General features: G+C 39.6%; 1 protein-coding gene across 3 annotated transcripts in view; it reads right to left on the reverse strand.

The window, feature by feature from the left end:
• The window catches only part of COL10A1 (collagen type X alpha 1 chain), a 133,225-nt gene that overhangs the window by 37,471 nt on the left and 74,389 nt on the right, over positions 1–21,365 (reverse strand). Inside the window, exons 1-2 of one of the 3 annotated variants that reach the window (XM_040350269.1) lie at positions 15,835–16,026; positions 15,278–15,434 (exon numbers count right to left, since the gene is read on the reverse strand). In XM_040350269.1, the coding sequence (XP_040206203.1) occupies positions 15,278–15,419 (142 nt within the window). In that variant the 5' untranslated portion in view covers positions 15,420–15,434; positions 15,835–16,026. Of the gene's footprint in view, positions 1–15,277; positions 15,435–15,625; positions 15,729–15,834; positions 16,027–21,365 lie in introns of those variants that run through there. The other 2 variants (XM_040350267.1, XM_040350268.1) reach the window with 2 other exon arrangements.

Here is a 21,365-nt window from a genome sequence, read left to right on the forward strand (position 1 = left end):
CCGGAAGCAAGTGGCGCGATGGAGAACGCCACAATGGCATTTTTTTCCGGCCAATGCAGCGCCTCGTCTGCGATTGCACAGACGTGGCGCTACTCACACAGCACTGTGCCCGGCGTCCGGCGCTGGGACACAGTGCACCGAAGGACCTTTTTTTAAAGGGACATGTTTAAATAAACTTTTTTTATTTTTTTTATTTTTTTTAGATTTTTTTTTACTGATTGGGGAGGGGGGGCGGCGCCCGGGCGCCCTCTATGGACGGGCCGCCACTGGTGTTTAGGTCAGGCAGGTCACTGGTCAATGTGTGTAGGTAAGGCAGGTCAGTGTATGTAGATGTAACAGGCGCGCGCCTGTTTCCCTTACTGGAGACTAGCGCTTTCAGCGCCGTAATGCGTTCCATTTATGTAACAGAGAGCTATAGATCCCCCAAACTCCTGTTGCGAGGAGTGACGCCTGGGGCCTAATACTGAGTTGTCGCATAGAGAATTGCATTGAAGTCCTTGCTAACCGCAGTTGTGGTTCACTCTGTTCACCAGTTCTGTTACAGTAGGTCAGTGAGTGTATGTAGGTCAGGTAGGTCACTGGTCAGTGACCTACCTGATCACTGGTCAGTGAGTGTATGTAGGTCAGGTAGGTCACTGGTCACTGGTCACTGCTGCACCCCATTGACATTTTATAAGATGCTCCTCAGTGTCTCACACAAATTTATAGATATTGGCTATGTGTCTCCCACTCAACAGGGCAAACAGTATGGATAACTACAAACTCCCCATAATGCGCTTTCTTTGGCCAAGGTTGATATATGTATAATATATGTATACCACAAGCTGTTTCATCTAATGCTGACCTAAACGCTATTGAATGTGAGTGCAATTGCTTTTAACTTTTTTTGTTTTAAATAAAAAAAAAATGTTTTCCATGTTTATGCACTTTCTAGTGCAATAATTTATGTTTTGATAGCAATGCTTGAGAGGTGAAGTTTGAAATGGCAGATCTATCAGCATTTAAGGTTAACCACTTCAGCCCCGAAAGGTTTCACCCCCTTGATGACCAGGATGACCAGGTTTTAACTGACAATTGCGCTTTCATGCAACGCTGTACCCAAACAAAATGTAAGTCCTTCTTTTTCCCACCAATAGAGCTTTCTTTTGGTGGTATTTGATCACCTCTACAGTTTTTATTTTTTGCGCTATAAACAAAAAAAGACCGACAATTTTGAAAAAAAAACAATATCTTTCACTTTCTGCTATAAAACATATCCAATAAAAAAAATATATAATTTCTTTATCAATTTAGGCCAATATGTATTCTGTTACATGTTACTTGTTACAAGATCGCAGTGCATTGTTGTATGATGATTGGCCAAAGCATACACCTAATCTGCATGCTTTGGCCAATCACAGCACGCTCCTCAGTGAGAGCCATATACTCTGCATTCAGCGTAGCCTATATACAGTGCATTAGATGGTGTACAATTTCAAATACACTTCAGGCGGTGTACACAGTATATAATAAAGTGTGTATAGTTTCGAATACACTTCAGACGGTGTACACTGTATATAATACAGTTCAGTGCGGTGTTAAAAAAAATACCCATCATGTCAGTAAGGCCTCCAAGGACAGGTAGACATTCACAGGCCACTAAAAGAGGGCAAGCAGCCTCTGAAATAATATTTAACAGCAGGGACTGTTCCTGCACCCAACAAGAGTAACTGTGAGGGGTTACAGTGTTCTGACACCACCAACACCTAAGGCCCAATTTTTCAGCAGAATATATAGTGCAGTCCGTATAGTATATATACTGCAGTTCAGAGTATATAGTGCACTTAGTGTAGTATATATAATACAGTGCAGGGTTTATAGTGCAGTGTACAATATATAATATAGTGTATTGAGGTGGTTAAGGGGAGCCCTATGACAGAATAAAGAAAAAAACGGCATGGGTTCCCCCCTCCATATCAGGGCCTTTGGGTCTGGTATGGATTTTGGGGGGAGACACCACGCCATTTAAAAAAAAATGGCGTGGCGTTCACCTTAATATCCATACCAGACCCAAAGGTATTTTGTATATTGCTGGGATCTGGCAATACATTACAGCTGTGATCAATTCTAAATGATATTCTTTCCTTTAGGCCCCATACACACCATAGAATCTATCCGCAGATAAATCCCATCAAATGGGTTTCTGCGGATAGATCCTATGGTGTGTACACGCCAACGGATATTTATCCGCAGATAAATCTCCCCTGGGATGGATTTCCAGCAGATGGATATTTGCTGACATGCACAACAAATCCATCTGCTGGAATCCATTCCAACGGATGGATCCGCTCGTCTGTACAGACTTACCGGATCCATCCGTCTAAAGGGATTCCCCGCACGCGTCGTAATGATTTGACGCATGCGTGGAATTCCTTATATGACAGCGTCGCGCCCGTCGCCGCGTCATAATAGCGGCGACGGCGCGACACGTCATCGGCAGAGGATTTCAGCGCGGATTTCAATGCGATGGTGTGTACACGCCATCGCATAGAAATCCTCTGAAATCCTCGAGAGGATTTATCCGCGGATACGGTCCGCTGGACCGTATCTGCGGATAAATCCTCTCGTGTGTATGGGGCCTCAGAAATGTAATTTTGCTTTGGTACTTTTCTAAACATGAGAAAAATTTGCTACTTTACAGGCATACTAAGGACACCTCCTAGGCACAAGATTTAAAGGAATATTTAATTTTTATTGTTTCACTTTAAGACTTCTTAAAAACCCTGCTCCCTTTTTTTTGCATTGATACATGTCCCATGGGGCAGGACCCGGGTCCTCAAACACTTTTTATGGCAATAACTTGCATATAATCCTTTAAAATTAGCACTTTTGATTTTTCACATTTGTGTCCCATAGGCTTTAACGGTGTTTGAATGTTCGCAAAAACTTTTTGTCTGTTCGCAAGTTCTTGTGAGAACCGAACCGGGGGGGGGAGGGGTTTAGCTCATCCCAATACAGCATTACAAACCATGGATGCTGCACAAGTATGCACATTGTTTTACATGTCTATATTCAGCTACGATACTGGGAAATCTCATTTGTGGCAAGGAGACTGTTGATAACAGATGGTGTCAGCGGGTTGCATTTTCTTTGGGGGGCTATTTGGCAGGCACCATTTATCATGGATAGACAAATAGAATTTCGTGCCAAACACTCAATAAAAGTGCAAAAAAATAAAATAAATATACAACAACTTAAGCTGCTCCTCTGCAAATCAAGTGATACTTGTTTAGAATAGTTGTGGATAGTTGAGGGTGCTAATTCGTATTATAATGTGCTATAATACACTATATGTCACACAAAATGAAAAAATATAGTTATACATAAGTGATAGTAGTATATGGCATTGGTGATGAGTCCAAATTCCAAATAAATCACCACAGTGTACTCAGTGTACACTAATGTGTAGTCCCAATATTTAATATGAGTTCCAATCAATCCAGTGATGCAAAACTTGAAAACTGTAACACAAATCTTGCTTAAAGTGAAATGATCCTTCACCAAACATGAATCTCTGTGATCACCCAGAAAGTTATTGCGTTTACCAGATGTATCTGACTTCTTTTGTGAGAAAGAAAGTCAGATAAAGCATTTGCAGGATAGTGCCCACATACACATCAATCGGACAGGAGAAAAATTCAAAAGCCTCTTGCACGGAGTTATAAATAGGATATGAAAAAAAAGAATATAGAAATCCATCACGTAATACTGTTGGTTTATTAAAAATTATAGGTATAAAACGGCCAATTGGCCCCTTACATTAAAATGTGCCTGTCCCGGCACCGGGGCTGCTAGCTCGTCTGTGTCTCGCTTGGCTACCACCTCAGTGGTGGCGTGCGTTCCACCCAGCGAAAACAGTAACCAGATGTCCGAAACTTGCGTCAAGTAACACGTGACCAGGTCCGCCGCCGACGTACGTTTCATTGTTTACGTCTTCAGGGAGCGTGCCTTGTCACTAAAGGATCACGGTATTTGTAGTTTGTGTACACGTCCCATCCCAATCCAAAATGGGGAAATTTTAACCAATTGCATTGCAGCCTTGGTGCCGGTCAGCATAACAATAGGATCCCAAACATATTTAAACCTATTGTGCATCTTAAATGGACATATTAGTAAACATATTATTTAATAAAACACTTTCTCATTAAAATACTTAGCTAATAGTATGTATATTTAGAGCGACTGGAACTACATTCCTCCCTCACTCTTTGGGACAGGGCGGCTTGCGCATCCCCACCTAACACTAATCACCCTCCTATTCGGACACCATCGGGTCCGACATAGGCTCTTACTGATTGAATAGGGGTAAATTACTATTTATAGCCCCTTTATAGCAACTCCCCATTATTAATCTCTATAATAAATTAAGTGTTCTCTAGGATATTAAATTTATGTACATACTTATAACTCTTTCCTCACCCACATACCACAAACCATTGGTGCTCAAGAGTAAAGTATTTTGTATTATGTAATGGAACAATCTAGATCCAATATAGAACTCCATAAACTAGCTGGACACTAGCTTCACCCCATAATAGATCCCAATGACTTCCAATGGAACTCTCCACCCTCCAACATATGACAATGAAGGACCCAGATCCTATACATGAGATATTATAACATAAACTCCATTACGTCTTTATTAAAATGGCTAAACAAACAAGATGTAACATGTAGCTAGACTTGCTTTTAGTCGTTTTAGGGTTTGTACCTATGCACAGTTGGCATAGGGATTGCCCCAGTGGCTTGGGGCAATCCTTAAGGGACAATATATGAGGCTCAGGTGCAATTGTGCCACTACTGCTGACTTCTCTCCAATCAGAAACTTTGACATCCAAGTTTCTTGAAAAAGGTTATCCATTGGAGACACTTGAGCGGGTTCAATCACAGGTGTCTCGAATGAATAGACAATCTTTATTGGTCACCAAACCCAAAAATAAATTTAAAGGAGGCAAATTTAAAGTATATTCAAGAAGTATTGGCCCATACTTATGAAAGATAAAGACCTGCAAACTGTTATCTCCCCTAGCCCAAAGTTTATTTATAGAAGAGCACCAGGTCTGAGGAATAGAATAGCTTGCAATGTTCCAGATCCTCCGAAGAGACCTCTACTTTTCTGGATGGGTCAGGATTTTATCATTGCACGAGATGCAAAGCATGTAAGACTACTATACAGTCAGGAACCCCAAAAAAGACCACGCATTTTAAATCCTCAATAACTGGTGAACAACTTAAAATTCAACCTCTTATCACCTGCCACTCTGATCATGTGACCTACGTCCTGGAGTGTCCGTGTTCACTCCAGTACGTTGGAAGAACTACACAAAAGCTTAAAATCAGGATAAATGAACACCTGGCAAACATCAAAAAGGGTTTTCCTAATCATAGTGTGTCCAGACATTTTAAAAGCCATCACGCAAGTGATCCTGGACTATGTACCTTTTATGGCATAGACAAAATCTCCAAGCATTGGAGAGGGACACACATGACTAGAAGTATCTCTCAAAACGAAACCAAATGGTTGTATAGACTGAGAACTATGGGCCTGATCCACAAAAGGGATACGCCGGCGTATCTACTGATATGCCGTCGTATCCCTGTTTCTATCTATGGAACTGATCCACAGAATCAGTTTCACATAGATAGGCAGAAGATCTGACATGTGTAAGGGACTTACACTGTCGGATCTTAGGATGCAGTACCGCAGCCGCCGCTGGGGGCATTTCTCGTCGAAATCCAGCGTCGGGTATGCAAATTAGCACTTACGGAGATCCACGAAGCTTTTACGCTTCGTTTTTTCTCCGTAAGTATTAGTTTGCCGTCGCAAAATTAGGGCTGCTTTTACAAGGCCTAAACTGTTTACACCTTGTAAAAGTAGACCCTTCTATCCCACGTCGCTGTCATTTTTTTTTTTCTTCCCGCCGCAACTCGTTTTTTTTTTTACGCCCGTCGCGATTCTCAAAACCCGCGCAACGTAAAACCGCGCAAAGCACGTCGGGAAAATGACGTCGGGAGCATGCGCAGTACGTCCGGCGCGGGAGCGTGCCTAATTTAAATGGGACTCGCCCCATTAAATTAGGAACGCCTTGCGCCGGACGGATTTAAGTTACACCGCTCAAAATTTCTAGGTAAGTGCTTTGTGGATCGGGCACTTAGGTAGAGATTTTGCGGCGGTGTAACTTAAATCCGAGTATTTAAGTTTAGCCCGCTCGTTGTGGATCAGGCCCTATGCAACCATTGGGCATGAACATCGAGCTAGATTTGAATTGTTTTTTGTCTAACGACTAAAAGCAAGTCTAGCGACGTGTTACATTTTGTTTGTTTAGCCATTTTAATAAGGACGTAATAGAGTTTATGTTATAATATCTCATGTATAGGATCTGGGTCCTTCATTGTCATATGTTGGAGGGTGGAGAGTTCCATTGGAAGTCATTGGGATCTACTATGGGGTGGAGCTAGTGTCCAGCTAGTTTATGGAGTTCTATATTGGATCTAGATTGTTCCATTACATAATACAAAATACTTTACTTTTGAGCACCAATGGTTTGTGGTATGTGGGTGAGGAAAGAGTTATATGTATGTACATACATTTAATATACTAGAGAACACTTAATTTATTATAGAGATTATTAATAGGGAGTTGCTATAAAGGAGCTATAAATAGTAATTTACCCCTATTCAATCAGTAAGAGCCTATGTTGGACCCGATGGTGTCCGAATAGGGGGGTGATTAGTGTTAGGTGGGGATGCCCAAACCGCCCTGTCCCAAAGAGTGAGGGAGGAATGTAGTTCCAGTCGCTCTAAATATTCATACTATTAGCTAGCTATAAGTATTTTAATGAGCAAGTGTTTTATTAAATAATATGTTTACTAATATGTCCATATAAGATGCACAATAAGTTTAAATATGTTTGGGACCCTATTGTTATGCTGACCGGCACCGAGGCTGCAATGCAATTGGTTAAAATTTCCCGTTTTGGATTGGGATGGGACGTGTACACAAACTACAAATACCGTGATCCTTTAGTGACCCGGTACGCGCCCTGAAGACGTAAACCATGAAACATACGTCGGCGGCGGACCTGGTCACGTGTTACTTGATGCAAGTTCCGGACATCTGGTTGCTGTTTTCACTGGGTGGAACGCACGCCATCACGGGGGTGGTAGCCAAGCGAGACACAGACGAGCCAGCAGCCCTGGTGCCGGGACAGGCACATTTTAATGTAAGGGGCCAAATGGCCATTTTATACCTATAATTTTTAATAAACCAACAATATTACGCGATGGATTTCTATATTCTTTTTTTCATATCCTATCTATAACTCCGAGCAAGAGTCTTTTGAATTTTTCTCCTGTCCGATTGATGTGTATGTGGGCACTATCCTGCAAATGCTTTATCTGACTTTCTTTCTCACAAAAGAAGTCAGACACATCTGGTAAGCGCAATAACTTTCTGAGCACTTTGGGTGATCACAGAGATTCATGTTTGGTGAAGGATCATTTCACTTTAAGCAAGATTTGTGTTATGCCACGTACACACGATTGGTTCATCTGATGAAAACGGTCTGATGGACCATTTTCATCAGACAAATCGATCGTGTGTGGGCCCCATCAGTTTTTTCCCATTGGTGAAAAAACGTAGAACCTGTTTAAAAATTATCTGATGGTTAAAAATCCGATAGAAAAAAACGATCGTCTGTGGGGAAATCCATTGGTTAAAAATCAACGCATGCTCAGAATCAAGTCGACGCATTCTCGGAAGCATTGAACTTAATTTTTCTCAGCACGTCATTGTGTTTTACATCACCGCATTCTGACACAATCGTTTTTTTAACTGATGGTGTGTAGGCAAGACTGATGAAAGTCAGCTTCATCGGATATCTGATGAAAAAATCCATCAGACCGTTTTCATCGGATGAACCGATGGTGTGTACAGGGCATTACAGTTTTCAAGTTTTGGATCACTGGACTGATTGTAACTCATAAATATTGGGACTACACATTAGTGTACATTGAGTACACTGTGGTGATTTATTTGGAATTTGAACTCATCACCATATACTATTATCACTTACATATATTTATATTTTTTCATTTTGTGTGACATAATGTGTATTATAGCACATTATATCACAAATTAGCGCCCTCAACTTTCCACAACCATTTATCATGATTGACATGGATCTACATCATTGGATGATGCAATTGATGATGGATTTACACTGTAGAACACAATTTTTTTTTTTAATAAAGGCTTTGTGAAACATGTGATGTATGTGATGTATTTATTTACTTATTTATTTACTCATTTTTGTGAATGAGTACTAGCGGTACTATGTACCCACATTACTCATGTGGGGGGGGTGCAGAATCTGGGGGCTTTGAGATTTTAATAATTCCGCCCTATCAGACCCCCACATCCAAAAGCCAAAGATGTAGGGAAGGCGCCTTTGTCTTTATTACCATGGGGACAAGGTGCTTTGCCAGGGGGCTCTTCTGGCAGGGTACCCTCGCCATGTTGGGGGCATGTGGTCTGTCATGGTACAGGAGGGAAGGCTGCACTCTCACAGCGCCCCTTTCCTAGCCAATCAGGCTGCATCCTTGGATGAGGCTCTGGTATGGATTTTGGGGGCCCCACAATTTTTTCTTATTTTCATGGAGTCTCCTAAAATTCCATACTAGACCCCTATCTAAAAAAAATGTCTGGTATGGATTTGGATGAAACTCCCTCCTTTTTTGCACACTCATTGGTTGTTATAGTGCACTTTAACAACATATTACTGTGTGGCTGCTGGCTAGACTTGCTGCTAGAGTAGCATCCAGAGGTTTCCATAGGCAAACAGGCTAAATCTGGCCACTTAGTTAACCCTGGTTTGCGAATTGTGAACATGCAATCTTTAATACAAAGCCTGCATGGCCAAGAATGCAAACCTCGTGCCTAGTTGCCAATAACAATCGTACCTCTAATTTTTATAATTAGTTTTGAAAAAAAAAAAAAAGATTCTTTACTATAAACAACATGCACAGTTTCTCTTGCACCCTGTTTCAGAGGAGTGCCTCCACTTTCGTTGAAAAAAAAAAAACTTCTCTGGGTGGTTAATGTACATTACAGGGTTTTTAACAAATTTTGTAGCAGATTCCTACTTTTGAAGGTATAGCTCTTCGTTTCTGGCTGCATACTCATTCCGAATAGGAGTGTTTTGGTTCATTATTATTCAGCTGATCCACTTTCTATACTTTAACGAGGAAAGCTACAGTGTATGCATCCCTTTAGAAGTGATCAATCCTTGGGGAGCATCTCACCGAAACTTACATTTCTATTTTTGGAGGCATTCCATTCACCATCTATGTATAGAATACCTCCTGCCTTACATTTTACAGAAAATTACAGTGCTGTAGATTGAAAAGGAAAGGTCATTTTTAATAGCATTAAATCACAACTTGACTAATGTAGCAATTGAAGATGCTATAGTATTGTTTTTATCTGATATATTTTTTTCCATGAAAGTGGAGCTACCCTTTAAGATTTAAAGTAAGTAACTTTTGAACCACTGCCTGTCTCCAGCTGATGTTATAACTATGTCTGGGAAATCCACATTGTATTTCTACACAGATGGATTATTACTGAAGATTCCCTTTTAGCATACAAATCATTCTACATGCAGAATGACAACAGCATGCTTTCCTTTTACGCCCCAGGTGACCTTTTCAGTTTAACCATATTTTATAGGCTCTAGTTAAATGCAAATTACAGACCTAAACATGAATTAATAACCACCTAAGCATATATTTTCTGAATGCAAAGGTCATATATAATTAGAAAATAATACATTTGCTCTAGAATATAAAACTATTTCTTTCCAGCTACTGTTAAAAGGCTATTTAATTTCCAATAAGCGTTATACTTTTTCTTTCTGATATATACAAATAAATTGTAACCTAAAAATGTATATTACATATAAGATTATCTATACAGAGATGATAAATTATACACATGCAAGTGTAACGTAAAGTGGAACTAAATTTAAAACTTTTTTATTTATTTTTATTTTGTAATAGAGTAAAAGAGAACTAGAAAAGCTACAATTTCTGGGGAAATTGTGTGACGTGTTCTTGCCTCCACCAATAGTCTACAACTGGAGTGGGCGGCGTAACTGGGTGGAGTGGCTTGAGTAACTATTGTGTGGTTGGAGTAGCTAGAGTATTTGTGGAAACTGTAAATCTGTAAAAAAAAGTTGAAGTGATAGTAGTTTAAAAAGTAGGAATGGTTTTAATGTTTTATTTTTTTCCAAAATGTAAAGGTGACAGCTCAGATAAGGCAAACTGAAAAGATATAGCCGGATATCTGAATATGTTGTGAACATTTTAAAGTTTGTTTGGCATCCTGTAGGTGAAAGTATGAAGGAGCTGAAACTTTTGGGAGCGGAAGAAGATTTTAAGGATTTGAAGCATGCTCTCATTGACTTCAATGTTTAAAAAAAAGTGTTAAAAAGCTTAATATTTTAAAAGTTATAAATAGTAGAAAAAAAGTTGAAGAAGTCCCATCATTAGCTGAAAGAGCTGAACATTTTAAAAGTTGAATGTTTTTAATAGCTGAAAGTATGCAGAATTTACGCAGAGCCAAAAAACGGAGCCAATTCCCCTCAGCGTTGTGTGGGAGGAGCTATAATTCCCCTCAGCGTTGCCAGAAGACCAATGTTTATGCAGGCTCTAAGCACAGGCCAGAGTATTTTGCCTCTCCTGAATACCTGTCATTCTTCAAACGGTCGTATTTTAAAAACTATAAATCATACAGCGAAGAACTTTATATTGTGAGAATCACAAGACCATGACCTACATTTTGATGCATGTATGTCTCTGAAATATTAAAATTGAAGGCACAGTCGCAGTTTAGATATTGCTCTTCAAATTTTAGGTGTCTAGAGTGTAATTTCAATGAATGTCTATGGATGGCGTGAGTTGCAAACAAATGGTCATATTGTGAAAACTATCAGGATGATGGCTTAGCCATGGACATGTGTAGTGGCAGCAGGGATAGCTGAACGTTGATATAAGATTGTGTAGGTGGGCTTGAAAATGAGGGAGTGGTGGCAGTTTAGAAATCATTTCCTGATTTTTCAGCTTTTATCAGCTCTCACTCTAGTTTCACCATTCATTCCTATGGGAAAATGTTGCCGCAAAAACAACGATATTTTGTTTACAATTTGGCGAAACATTCCACAAAGTAATAGCACACCAATCGGGAACAATCTGCACGTTTCAGTGTATTTCTTGTCTATGTAGTTTAAAAGCTGTGGGAGGAGTTAGGGTGGTAAATTTGGCTATAATAAGAATAATACATATGTGAGATAACAGTAAGTGGTCTTGCTATGCAAGAACACTTAATAATAACCCAAGTCAGCTTTTTTTTTTTGCCATCTGTGATGCATTAGGGACATTTCCTTTCACTTCCTGTCCAAACTTAAAGGAATACATGGTTGTCACCAGGGTCACCAGAATCAATGTCCCCACTGGAAAATGTATCCTCTATTACTGTTCTGGGGACAACCCAAAAAGTGGGATTTTATTTACTGTATTTATTGGCGTAAAACACTCACTTTTTTACCCTGAAAATAGAGGATAAACTGTGCCTGCGTGTTATACGTAGGGGGCTGTGGAAAGTTTTTTTCCTGACACTTCCATCTTAAAGTTAGGGTGCATGTTATACGCTTGTGCGTGTTATGCGCCGATAAATACGGTACATTCACTTTTGATGATAATGGTAAATAAGATGCACAGAAAGGGTGAAAAAAAAAAGAAAGGGTGAATCTCCCTAACGGGAGCATAGACAGCAAGAAAAAACTGCCAGGTGTTCTAATCCCTATATACTCTATCCCAAAAGAAAGATTCACCTTTAGTTATACTATATTCTTAAAAGTATATAAAAATATCAATAGGCAAATATAATCATTTTCTTTTACAGACTTCCTGGTGAATGCATTTTATGTTTCTGCTTAAAGTGGGGGTTCACCTGCAAAACATTTTTTTAAAAGCCAGCAGCTACAAATACAGCAGCTGCTGGCTTTTAAAACATGGACACTTACCTGTCCAGGTCGGCAGCCGAAGCCGAGCAGCAGCTCGGCTTTCGGCTTCCCCCGCCGCCATCCTCGGTGAGGAAATCGGGAAGTGAAGCGATGCGGCTTCACTGCCCGGTTCCCTACTGCGCATGTGCGAGTCACGCTGCGCCGTTCCCACTGGTTCCCGTTGTGTTCTGGGAGCAGAGTGTTTCCCAGAACACAACGGGGGGTGACGCGGAGGGGCCAGACTCCCCCGGGAGTCTATACCAGGAAGTGATGCAAATACCTGTTTTATACAGGTATCTGTACCCCCTCCCCCCTGAAAGGTGTCAAATGTGACACCGGAGGGGGGAGGGTTCCCAAAAGTGGAAGCACTTTTGGGTGAACCTCCACTTTTAAGAGTTGCAGTTTTTTAATCCAAATATTTATGCATGTTCTGCATGTATGTGCGTTTTATATTCAAAACATATTGCATACTTTTTGATCCATCAACTGCGCAAAAAGTGTTTCTTTTGTTTTTTACTTTTATTACAAAAGGATGAATAACCTTTGTACAGGGTGTCTATGCTCCTATTATAATCTTGATATCACCAAGTAGTGTAAAAGACCAAAGTTTTTCTTGGATGCTCTCATCCTTGAGTTGCTACTTGTACCTAGCATGACACAGCATGCCTTTTCTCCTGGGCATTATACACACATTAGCTTTCCAGCAGAGCCATAGGACTTCCCAGTGGACTTTTAAACACTTAAGACCCGGACCAATATGCAGGTTAAGGACCTTGGCCCTTTTTGCGATTCGGCACTGCGTCACTTTAACTGACAATTGCGCAGTCGTGCGACGTGGCTCCCAAACAAAATTGGCGTCCTTTTTTTCTTACAAATAGAGCTTTCTTTTGGTGGTATTTTATGACCTCTGCGGTTTTTATTTTTTGCGCTATAAACAAAACAAAAATAGAGCGACTTTTTGCTATAATAAATTTCCCCCAAAAATATATAAAAAAAACATTTTTTTCCCTCAGTTTATGCCGATCTGTATTCTTCTACCTATTTTTGGTAAAAAAAAATTGCAATAAGTGTTTATCGATTGGTTTGCGCAAAATTTATAGCGTTTACAAAATAGGGGATAGTTTTATTGCATTTTTATTAATAATTTTCTTTTTAATACTAATGGCGGTGATCAACGTTTTTTTTCAATACTGCGACACTATGGCGGACACATCGGACAATTTTGACACATTTTTGGGACCATTGTCATTTTCACAGCAAAAAGTGCTATAAAAATGCACTGATTACTGTGAAAATGACAATTTCAGTTTAGGAGTTAACCACTAGGGGGCTGTAGGGGTTAAGTGTGACCTCATATGTGTTTCTAACTGTAGGGGGCGGGGCTGGTCGTGTGACGTCAGTGATCATCTTTCCCTATATCAGGGAACAGACGATCACTGACACTGCCACAATAAAGAATGGGGAAGGTGTGTTTACACACACCTCTCCCCGTTCTTCAGCTCCGGTGACCGTTCGCGGGACACCGGCGGCGATCGGGTCCGCGGGTCCCGATTTGCGCTGTCACGAAGCTTCAGACCAGGTCGCGAGCGCGCCGGCGGCAGCGCACTCGCGACCCCACGGCTGGGCTTAAATGAAATGAATTCGGACCTGAAGTGGCCCAAAAAAGGCCCACGTTTTTTCAGGAAATCGCACTGGACCTGCTGCAGAGATATGTGAACCGGCTCCATAGAGAGCCATTCACATTCTTCTGCTATGCGAATTGAATACATTAGTGCATTTATATAGAACCAGAATATTCCACAGTGCTTTGTAAAGTAGATTAAGCATTCACCAATCACCACACTTCCTGTCATAATCTCTCTGCAACCGTTTTACAGATATACACACATCGGCCAGTTTGGTTGGCAATTAGTTAACAGACTTGAATTTATTTTTTGATTTGTAGAAGGAAACAGGAGCAACTTGAGGAAAGCCACACTAATGCCAGGAGTTGAGCTCAGGAATTTGGTGTATTTACCATTGACACAATAAAAAACACTTAAACACCTTGCTGATTTTCAAAGTGTCTTGTTTATGCTTTACAGATGTAAAGTCATTAATATTTATTTATCACCACATGTATGCATAAAATTGTTATAATACAACACTTTCAGTTGTTAGATTGTATGCAATGCAGGCTGGAATTCTTTTATTTTTTTATTTTTTTTTGTAGTAATTTTAACAGTTAAATAAAAATACTTGCTTGCATTGTCAGAATTTTACATAACCTTAAGCATGTTAAAACAAAAATAGATTTTTAGACTTTTATTTTACTTAACTATAATCATATTAAAAATGCAATTTTCTTACTTGGATACATGTTTTATGATTATAAATAACTTTTGTTACAGGTCTTCTGTAAAATTAGATTGTAGTTATTGATATTTATTTAAGAATTAATGGAGTTTTATGTTAATTTTATAGACTGATAGGCAAGGCACACCCCACATTGTACAATATATTGTCTTTTAAAAAAAAATATATGTTTTTTATATAATTTCTAAATTTTAAGGTGGTCATTGAACATATCCTAAACTAGCAAGCGATTACAATCTTGCTCTCCTATTTTCACGTTCTGATGGTATGACCTTTAGAAAAAATATAGCATTCATATCATCCTATTATTGTAAAATACCCACTGACGCTAAATCATTTTAACAATACAGCTTTCGGTTATTCCTTTTTTACATACAGTACGATTGTACGTTTTGTATCCATAGTTCATCTGCATTTACAATTTGTTTTTGCTCCACCAAGTAGATGTGCAAATCCAAGAGCCAAAAGTTTTACTGTTACTTTTGTTATTTGAAATTGCTAAGTAATTTTGTATCAGGGCTAGCAAAAATTTGCTGAATAAACTGTATTTGTTTATTTTATGAGTTAACTAATAAAATATATAGATCATTTGTAAAAAAAAAAAAATAACCTAATAATAAAATAAAGTCGTTTACTGGAAGTGTCCATAAAAAGAACATTAGTAGGAATGAACAGCTTTGGAATACTTGTGCATGTTAAAAGATTTAGATGCAATTTTAACAACAGTTAAGGCTGAGTCTGTTATAACGTAGTAAGTTAGTGACAGAGTATAAAAAAGGCAAGTGTTGTCTATCGATAAAGCAGCATTTTAAACCTCTTACCTTGACTTTTTGTATTGAATGGCAGGAATGGTGGTGGTCCCTTCACATTGGACTGCTTTGGATGCCTCTCAGGAAAATAGCCAGACATGAAGACAAAATTTGGAGAAACCAGGAACAAGAAGATGCTGGTGTGTAAATGCATGTTGCCAGGACTTTTCTGCATTGAAAAATAATCTCACTTACAATCCATTCCACAATAAATTATGATTTTTTTTTTACTTCTTAAATGGTAAAATATCACTTGTATTTGGATATTAAGATAATGGAAGCTAACAGTTTCAATGCTCAGTAAAGGTCAAACATCCATGTACATATTAGCTACATTCCAGTATGGCTTTGATATTCTACCTCCGGTGTGGTGTTTTGGAAATGATCAAGTATGTCTGAATCAAGCATATAAAAAAAAGGGTCTGTTTCTGTTCTACAATTTCACTGCTGTTCAGACTAATAACTGACAGTTCCCCGAAGCATGTTTTATAAGTTCTGACACAACTAGGGGAAAAAAATCTAGAGCGAAAAAAAAAACATGTTAAACGTAGTAAGCAATATAAAATTACCTAGGTTTACAAGTTGCTGTCATCAGCATAGAATGTACTTTGCTGCTGCTGTCTGCTTTTGATTCCTGTTCATCAAATACACTTTTCTCAAATTCTAAAACCTGCTACATTTAAATGTTAGACTAGTCTAAATGCTAAGGTGGTTGTTCTAAGAGCTGTAGATACACTAGTCAGATTTTTCCCAATTTTAGCAATAATTCATAGCATCATTTATTTATACCGTCCTGCAAACATAGCAATGTGTCTGAGACATTCTCCTCCCTCTGAATGGGAAGCAGTAATTATACAAAAAGTTACTCAATGCAGGAATGCTTGGCTAGACCTTTCCTCTACCATTGTTGTGGTATTACTCATGTTTGGTTGGAAAGATGGTTTATAATTGGTAATCAAGGTGTATTGGCCAAGAAAAAAAGACTAATTTGTAAAATCTGTTCTATCCAAAATGCCAGTAATATTTGCAATACACACTGAAAAGTCTATTCATCATAAACTTCAAAATACCATTCTATTGTTTTACTGTAGTCTCTGCTTAATTATACTATAGGGTAGAGCAGGACTGGCAAGTTCTACACAAGTACATGAGTACTGTACAAATACATTTTTTGTGGTGCCAGAAGTGGCGGCCGCTCCATTAGGGGGGCAGGAGGCACCCCCACTAATCCATGCGCCGAACCCCTAATCTACATGTATGGATGTCAATTTGAAGCACCTGATTAGAGCCTGAGGCTCTAATTAGCTTAAGAAAGAGTGGGCATGGGGCACAGAGCAGTTGTGTGACAATATCGAAAAAATACTTTGCTATTGTCCTCCTGCTCCTCCTCCTGGCCAATCATGAAGTGGGTCTTAAGACCCAATTGGTATAGAAAAGGAGTTACCATATAGCATGCCGAGGAGGAGACGCTGGGGGAAGCTTCTGAGGAGGGGACACAGGGGCAAGCCACTGAAGCTGCCACAACCTAGATAGAGAAGGAGTGGGGCTGGTGGGCGGAGGGATGAGCGACGGGGGGTGGTGGTTGGTTTGCCGATCAATCGAGTGACGGGGGGTGGGGGATTTTGACTGACGGATCAAATAAACAGGGGGAGGTGGGGGTTTTTGACAGTAATTTGTTCAGCATCTAAAATGCAGGTTTGACTATCCACCCTAATGCATCTCAGGGTGGCCTGGTACCAGTCATTTCCAGATTGTCTGCAATGGTGTTTGATTTACTAAAGGCAAATAGACTGTGCACTTTGCAGGTTCAGTTGCACTGATTTTCTCCAGAGAATAATGAATGTGATGAAACTCTGCTCATTACGATCATCCAATCGTGTGCCAGCAAATGCATTTTTTTTTTCCTTTGGGTATTCTTTAAAAAGTGAAGCTTCACCACTTTCACTAAACTCTGGGGAAAACTAATGCAACTGCACTTGCAAAGTGTACAGTCTATTTGCCTTTAGTAAATCAGACCCATTGTTTTCCTGAATGTCTATAATAGTTAGGCACAGGTACATACAGTATATTGTGCTGTCTATGCATACACATATTTCCTACTATATATGAATAGTATATGGCTACATATTAAATGATACAGTATACATATTAAAATAAAAGTAACGCGCCTAAAGATGGTGAAGTTTTTTTTTTTAAATCAAAGTAAAGAAAGGTATATAAAAAGTTAAATGGTTTCTAAACACACATCCTAAAAAAAATATCATTAAATGGTGTTACATGCTGTTCACAGTCACTATAAGATTTTTGCATTTTATGTATTCTGCAAAAACAATGGTTGATCCTGCTGCTCTATATCTCCACCTTCTGTTCACGTCCCCAATTCAGCTAGGGATTTTACAGCCGTGGTGGTAACTCTGCCAGTTTTCAGTGAGTTTCTATGCTGGATATTTCCTCCCCATCACATCTGTGCAGCCCATGTGACTTTAGAGTTACACATGTGGGTGTATACACAGTGGTAAAAGACAGCCCACTCCCGCATTCCTCATCCACGCGCACTAGCCAGCTAAACATAATGGGAGCGGGATATTACATGTAGATTATTGAAGCTTTTGCCTCCCTCTTATTCTAAGACACAAGCTAGAGAGCCTGTGACTGGCAGAAATCCGCCCACACCTTGTTATTGGCAAAATATAATAAATATTGTATTTCAAATATACATTGTCTCACAAAATTGAGTACACCCCTCACATTTTTGTAAATATTTTATTATTTATTTTCATGTGACAACACTGAAGAACTTTGCTACAATATAAATTAGTGAGTGTACAGCTTGTATAACAGTGTAAATTTTCTGTCCCCTCAAAATAACTAAACACACATCCATTAATGTCTAAACCTCTGGCAACAAAAGCGAGTAAACCCCTAAGTGAAAATGTCCAACTTGGGACCAAAGTGTCAATATTTTGTGTGGCCACCATTATTTTCCAGTACTAGCTTAACCCTCTTGGGCATGGCGTTCACCAGAGCTTCACAGATTGCCATTGGAGTCCTCTTTCGCTCCTCCGTGACAACATCACAGAGCTGGAGGATGTTAGAGACCTTGCACTCCTCCACCTTCGGTTTGAGGATGCCTCACAGATGCTCAATAGGGTTTAGGTCTGGAGACATGCTTGGCCAGTCCATCACCTTTACCCTCAGCTTCTTTAGCAAGGCAGAGTTCATCTTGAAGGTGTGTTTGGGGTTGTTATCATGTAGGAATATTGCCCTGCGGCCCAGTTTCCGAAGGAAGGGGATCATGCTTTGCTTCAGAATGTCACAGTACATGTTGGTTTTCATGGATCCCTCAATAAACTGTAGCTTCCCAGTGCTGGCATCACTCATGCAGCCCAAGACCATGACACTCCCACCACCATGCATCATCTTTAGAAAGGCTTCCTTCTGGGACGACAGTCATGCAGACCAATTTGATGCAGTGTGCAATGTGTAGTCTGAGCACTGACAAGCTGAACCCCCCCACTCCTTCAATCACTGCAGCAATGCTGGTAGCACTCATGAGTCTTTTTTTCTCTCTCAAAGACAACCTCTGGATATGATGCTGAGCATGTACACTCAACTTCTTTAGTTGACCATGGTGAGGGCTGTTCTGTTAAACCACTGTATGGTCTTGGCCACCATGCTGCTCCTCAGTTTCAGGGTCTTGGCAATCTTCTTATAGCCTAGGCCATCTTTATGTAGAGCAACAATTCCTTTTTTTGTTCAGACCCTCAGAGAGTTCTTTGCCATGGGGTGCCATGTTAAACTTTCAGTGACTAGCATGAGAGAGTGAGAGCGATAACACCAAATTTAACACACCTGCTCCCTATTCACACCTGAGACCTTGTAACACTAATGAGTCACATGACACCGGAGTGAGGGGAAAATAGCTAATTGAGCCTAGTTTGGACATTTTCACTTACAGGTGCATTCACTTTTTTTGCCAGCGGTTAAGACATGAATGGCAGTGTGTTTTGCTTTTTTGAGGGGAAAGCAAATTTACACTGTTTATACAAGCTTTACACTCACTACTTAACATTGTATCAAAGTGCAATTTCTTCAGTGTTGTCACATGAAAAGATATAATAAAATATTTACAAAAATAGGAGGGGTGAGGTCACTTTTGTGAGATGCTTAGATTTTTTTTTTATATTAAAATAATTATAGCACCATCATCCATATACAGAAATAGAAGGGGCAATGTAAATTAAACAGTGTGTGTTTAGTATCACTTTAAATAAGATAGGTAGCAGCTATACCTTTTAGGGCTCTTTCACACGGGCGAACCGTGTACGGATGAAAAAGGGACATACATTGGTCCCTATGAGATTGCAAGTGTCAGCGGATGAATATATATCAAGCCTCACACTAACTGATAGCATTTTGCTTTATTGTGGTAACATTTGCTTTTGGTGAGCAGTGAATGAGGGGCTTGTCTCTCATGCACACGGACATTTGTGTTTGCATTTTTAATACATTAAGCTAGCCAATAAAGGGAAACATTTAAACTCCAAAGTTTCCACAATTAATAATAGCCAACATGGTACAAGATATTACTGCTTAGTAGCAAAGTAAATCTAATGCTCCATACATATGAGCGGAATTTCCGCCAGCAAAAGTCTGATGTGAGCTTTTCATGGGAAATTCCGACCGTGTGTATGCTCCATCAGACTTTGTTGGCAAAATTTCTGCCAGCAAAAGTTTGAGAGCAGGTTCTCAATTTTTATGATGAAAAAATTTCCAGGAAAAAAAACATGCATGCTCGAAACCAATTCAATGCATGCTCGGAAGCATTGAACTTATTTTTCTCGCCTTGTCGTAGTGTTGTACGTCACTACATTCTTAAAGGGGTTGTAAAGGAATTAATTTTTTCCATAATAAGCATCCTTTACCTGCAAACATTCCTCTTTCACTTCCTCATTGTTCGTTTTTGCTCAGAAGTTGCTCTATTTCTTCTCTGTTCTGTTCACTTCCTGCTTGTCTGATTTTACTGACCACCGTGAAGGGAGGCTTTACTGCGGTGGTCAGTAACGTGCTCACCCCCTCCTGGGAACTACATCTGTGTGGCAGGACGCTCTCTACGTGTTAGAGACCTCAAGGAGGTGTGAATTACTGGGCGTGCCGCAATTCATACTGGGAAATGTAGTTATTACATGAACGAGCGATGCAAACCAGGAAGTGAATGAGAGAACAGAAACTAGAACGCCGGAGGTGATATAGATGAAGGAATTTAATAGGTATTTACTCGTTTTTTAACAGAATCATTACACTATTCTGTCTGTCTACCTTGCAGACATTAATTTTAGACAAAACATTTTTTTCCTTTACAACTCCTTTAACGCTCGAAAGTTCAGAGAACTTTTCTGTGACCGTGTGTATGCAAGCCAAGCTTGAGCGGAATTCCGTTGGAAAAACCATCCAACTTTTTTCAGACGGAAATTCCACTCGTGTGTACAGGGCATTAATGAAAGTGAATCTAAAGCCTAAACTTCATTTTTAGTTTTGGATAGAGTGCTTTTGTCAGTTTTTATTGTTTTCTTTGTCCCTGCTGCTAACTTCTCTATTTGTAATATTGACTATTATGATGGGGACAGAAGGTGAGAGAAAATACAACACTTTTAATTGTCACCGGTACAGAAATAGAGGGGAAATGTTCCAATGAGGACAGTTGCTGCAGTGACATCTATCTACGAGAAGATTTCCCTCACTTTGGAGAGTTTTTCTCTTGCTTCCTGTTGCATTTACTGGACAGGAAGTCAAGGAAAATCCCCCTGATTAGACATAGATGACAAAAAAAAAAAATGATATATTTTAAACATTTTGATAGATGGAAGTTCACAGCAAGCTGTAACCAATACCATTTTTATTTTAGCCCTGAAAGCTGGCACAATTATTGTGTTTTTAATACGAAAGGCAGTTCATTTTAACTAGAGAAAGTAACATTTGTGGTCTAGGGTTGGAAACGGCTGAGAAGCACTGTCATAAATAACTCCCAAGGAAAAGCTCATATCTGAGAATGATTTAATTGGACATCTATTTATTTGTGTCTGTAGTTTATTTCCTTTTA

The sequence above is a fragment of the Rana temporaria genome, chromosome 4, assembly GCF_905171775.1.
Source record: "Rana temporaria chromosome 4, aRanTem1.1, whole genome shotgun sequence".
Classification (NCBI taxonomy): Eukaryota; Metazoa; Chordata; class Amphibia; order Anura; family Ranidae; genus Rana; species Rana temporaria.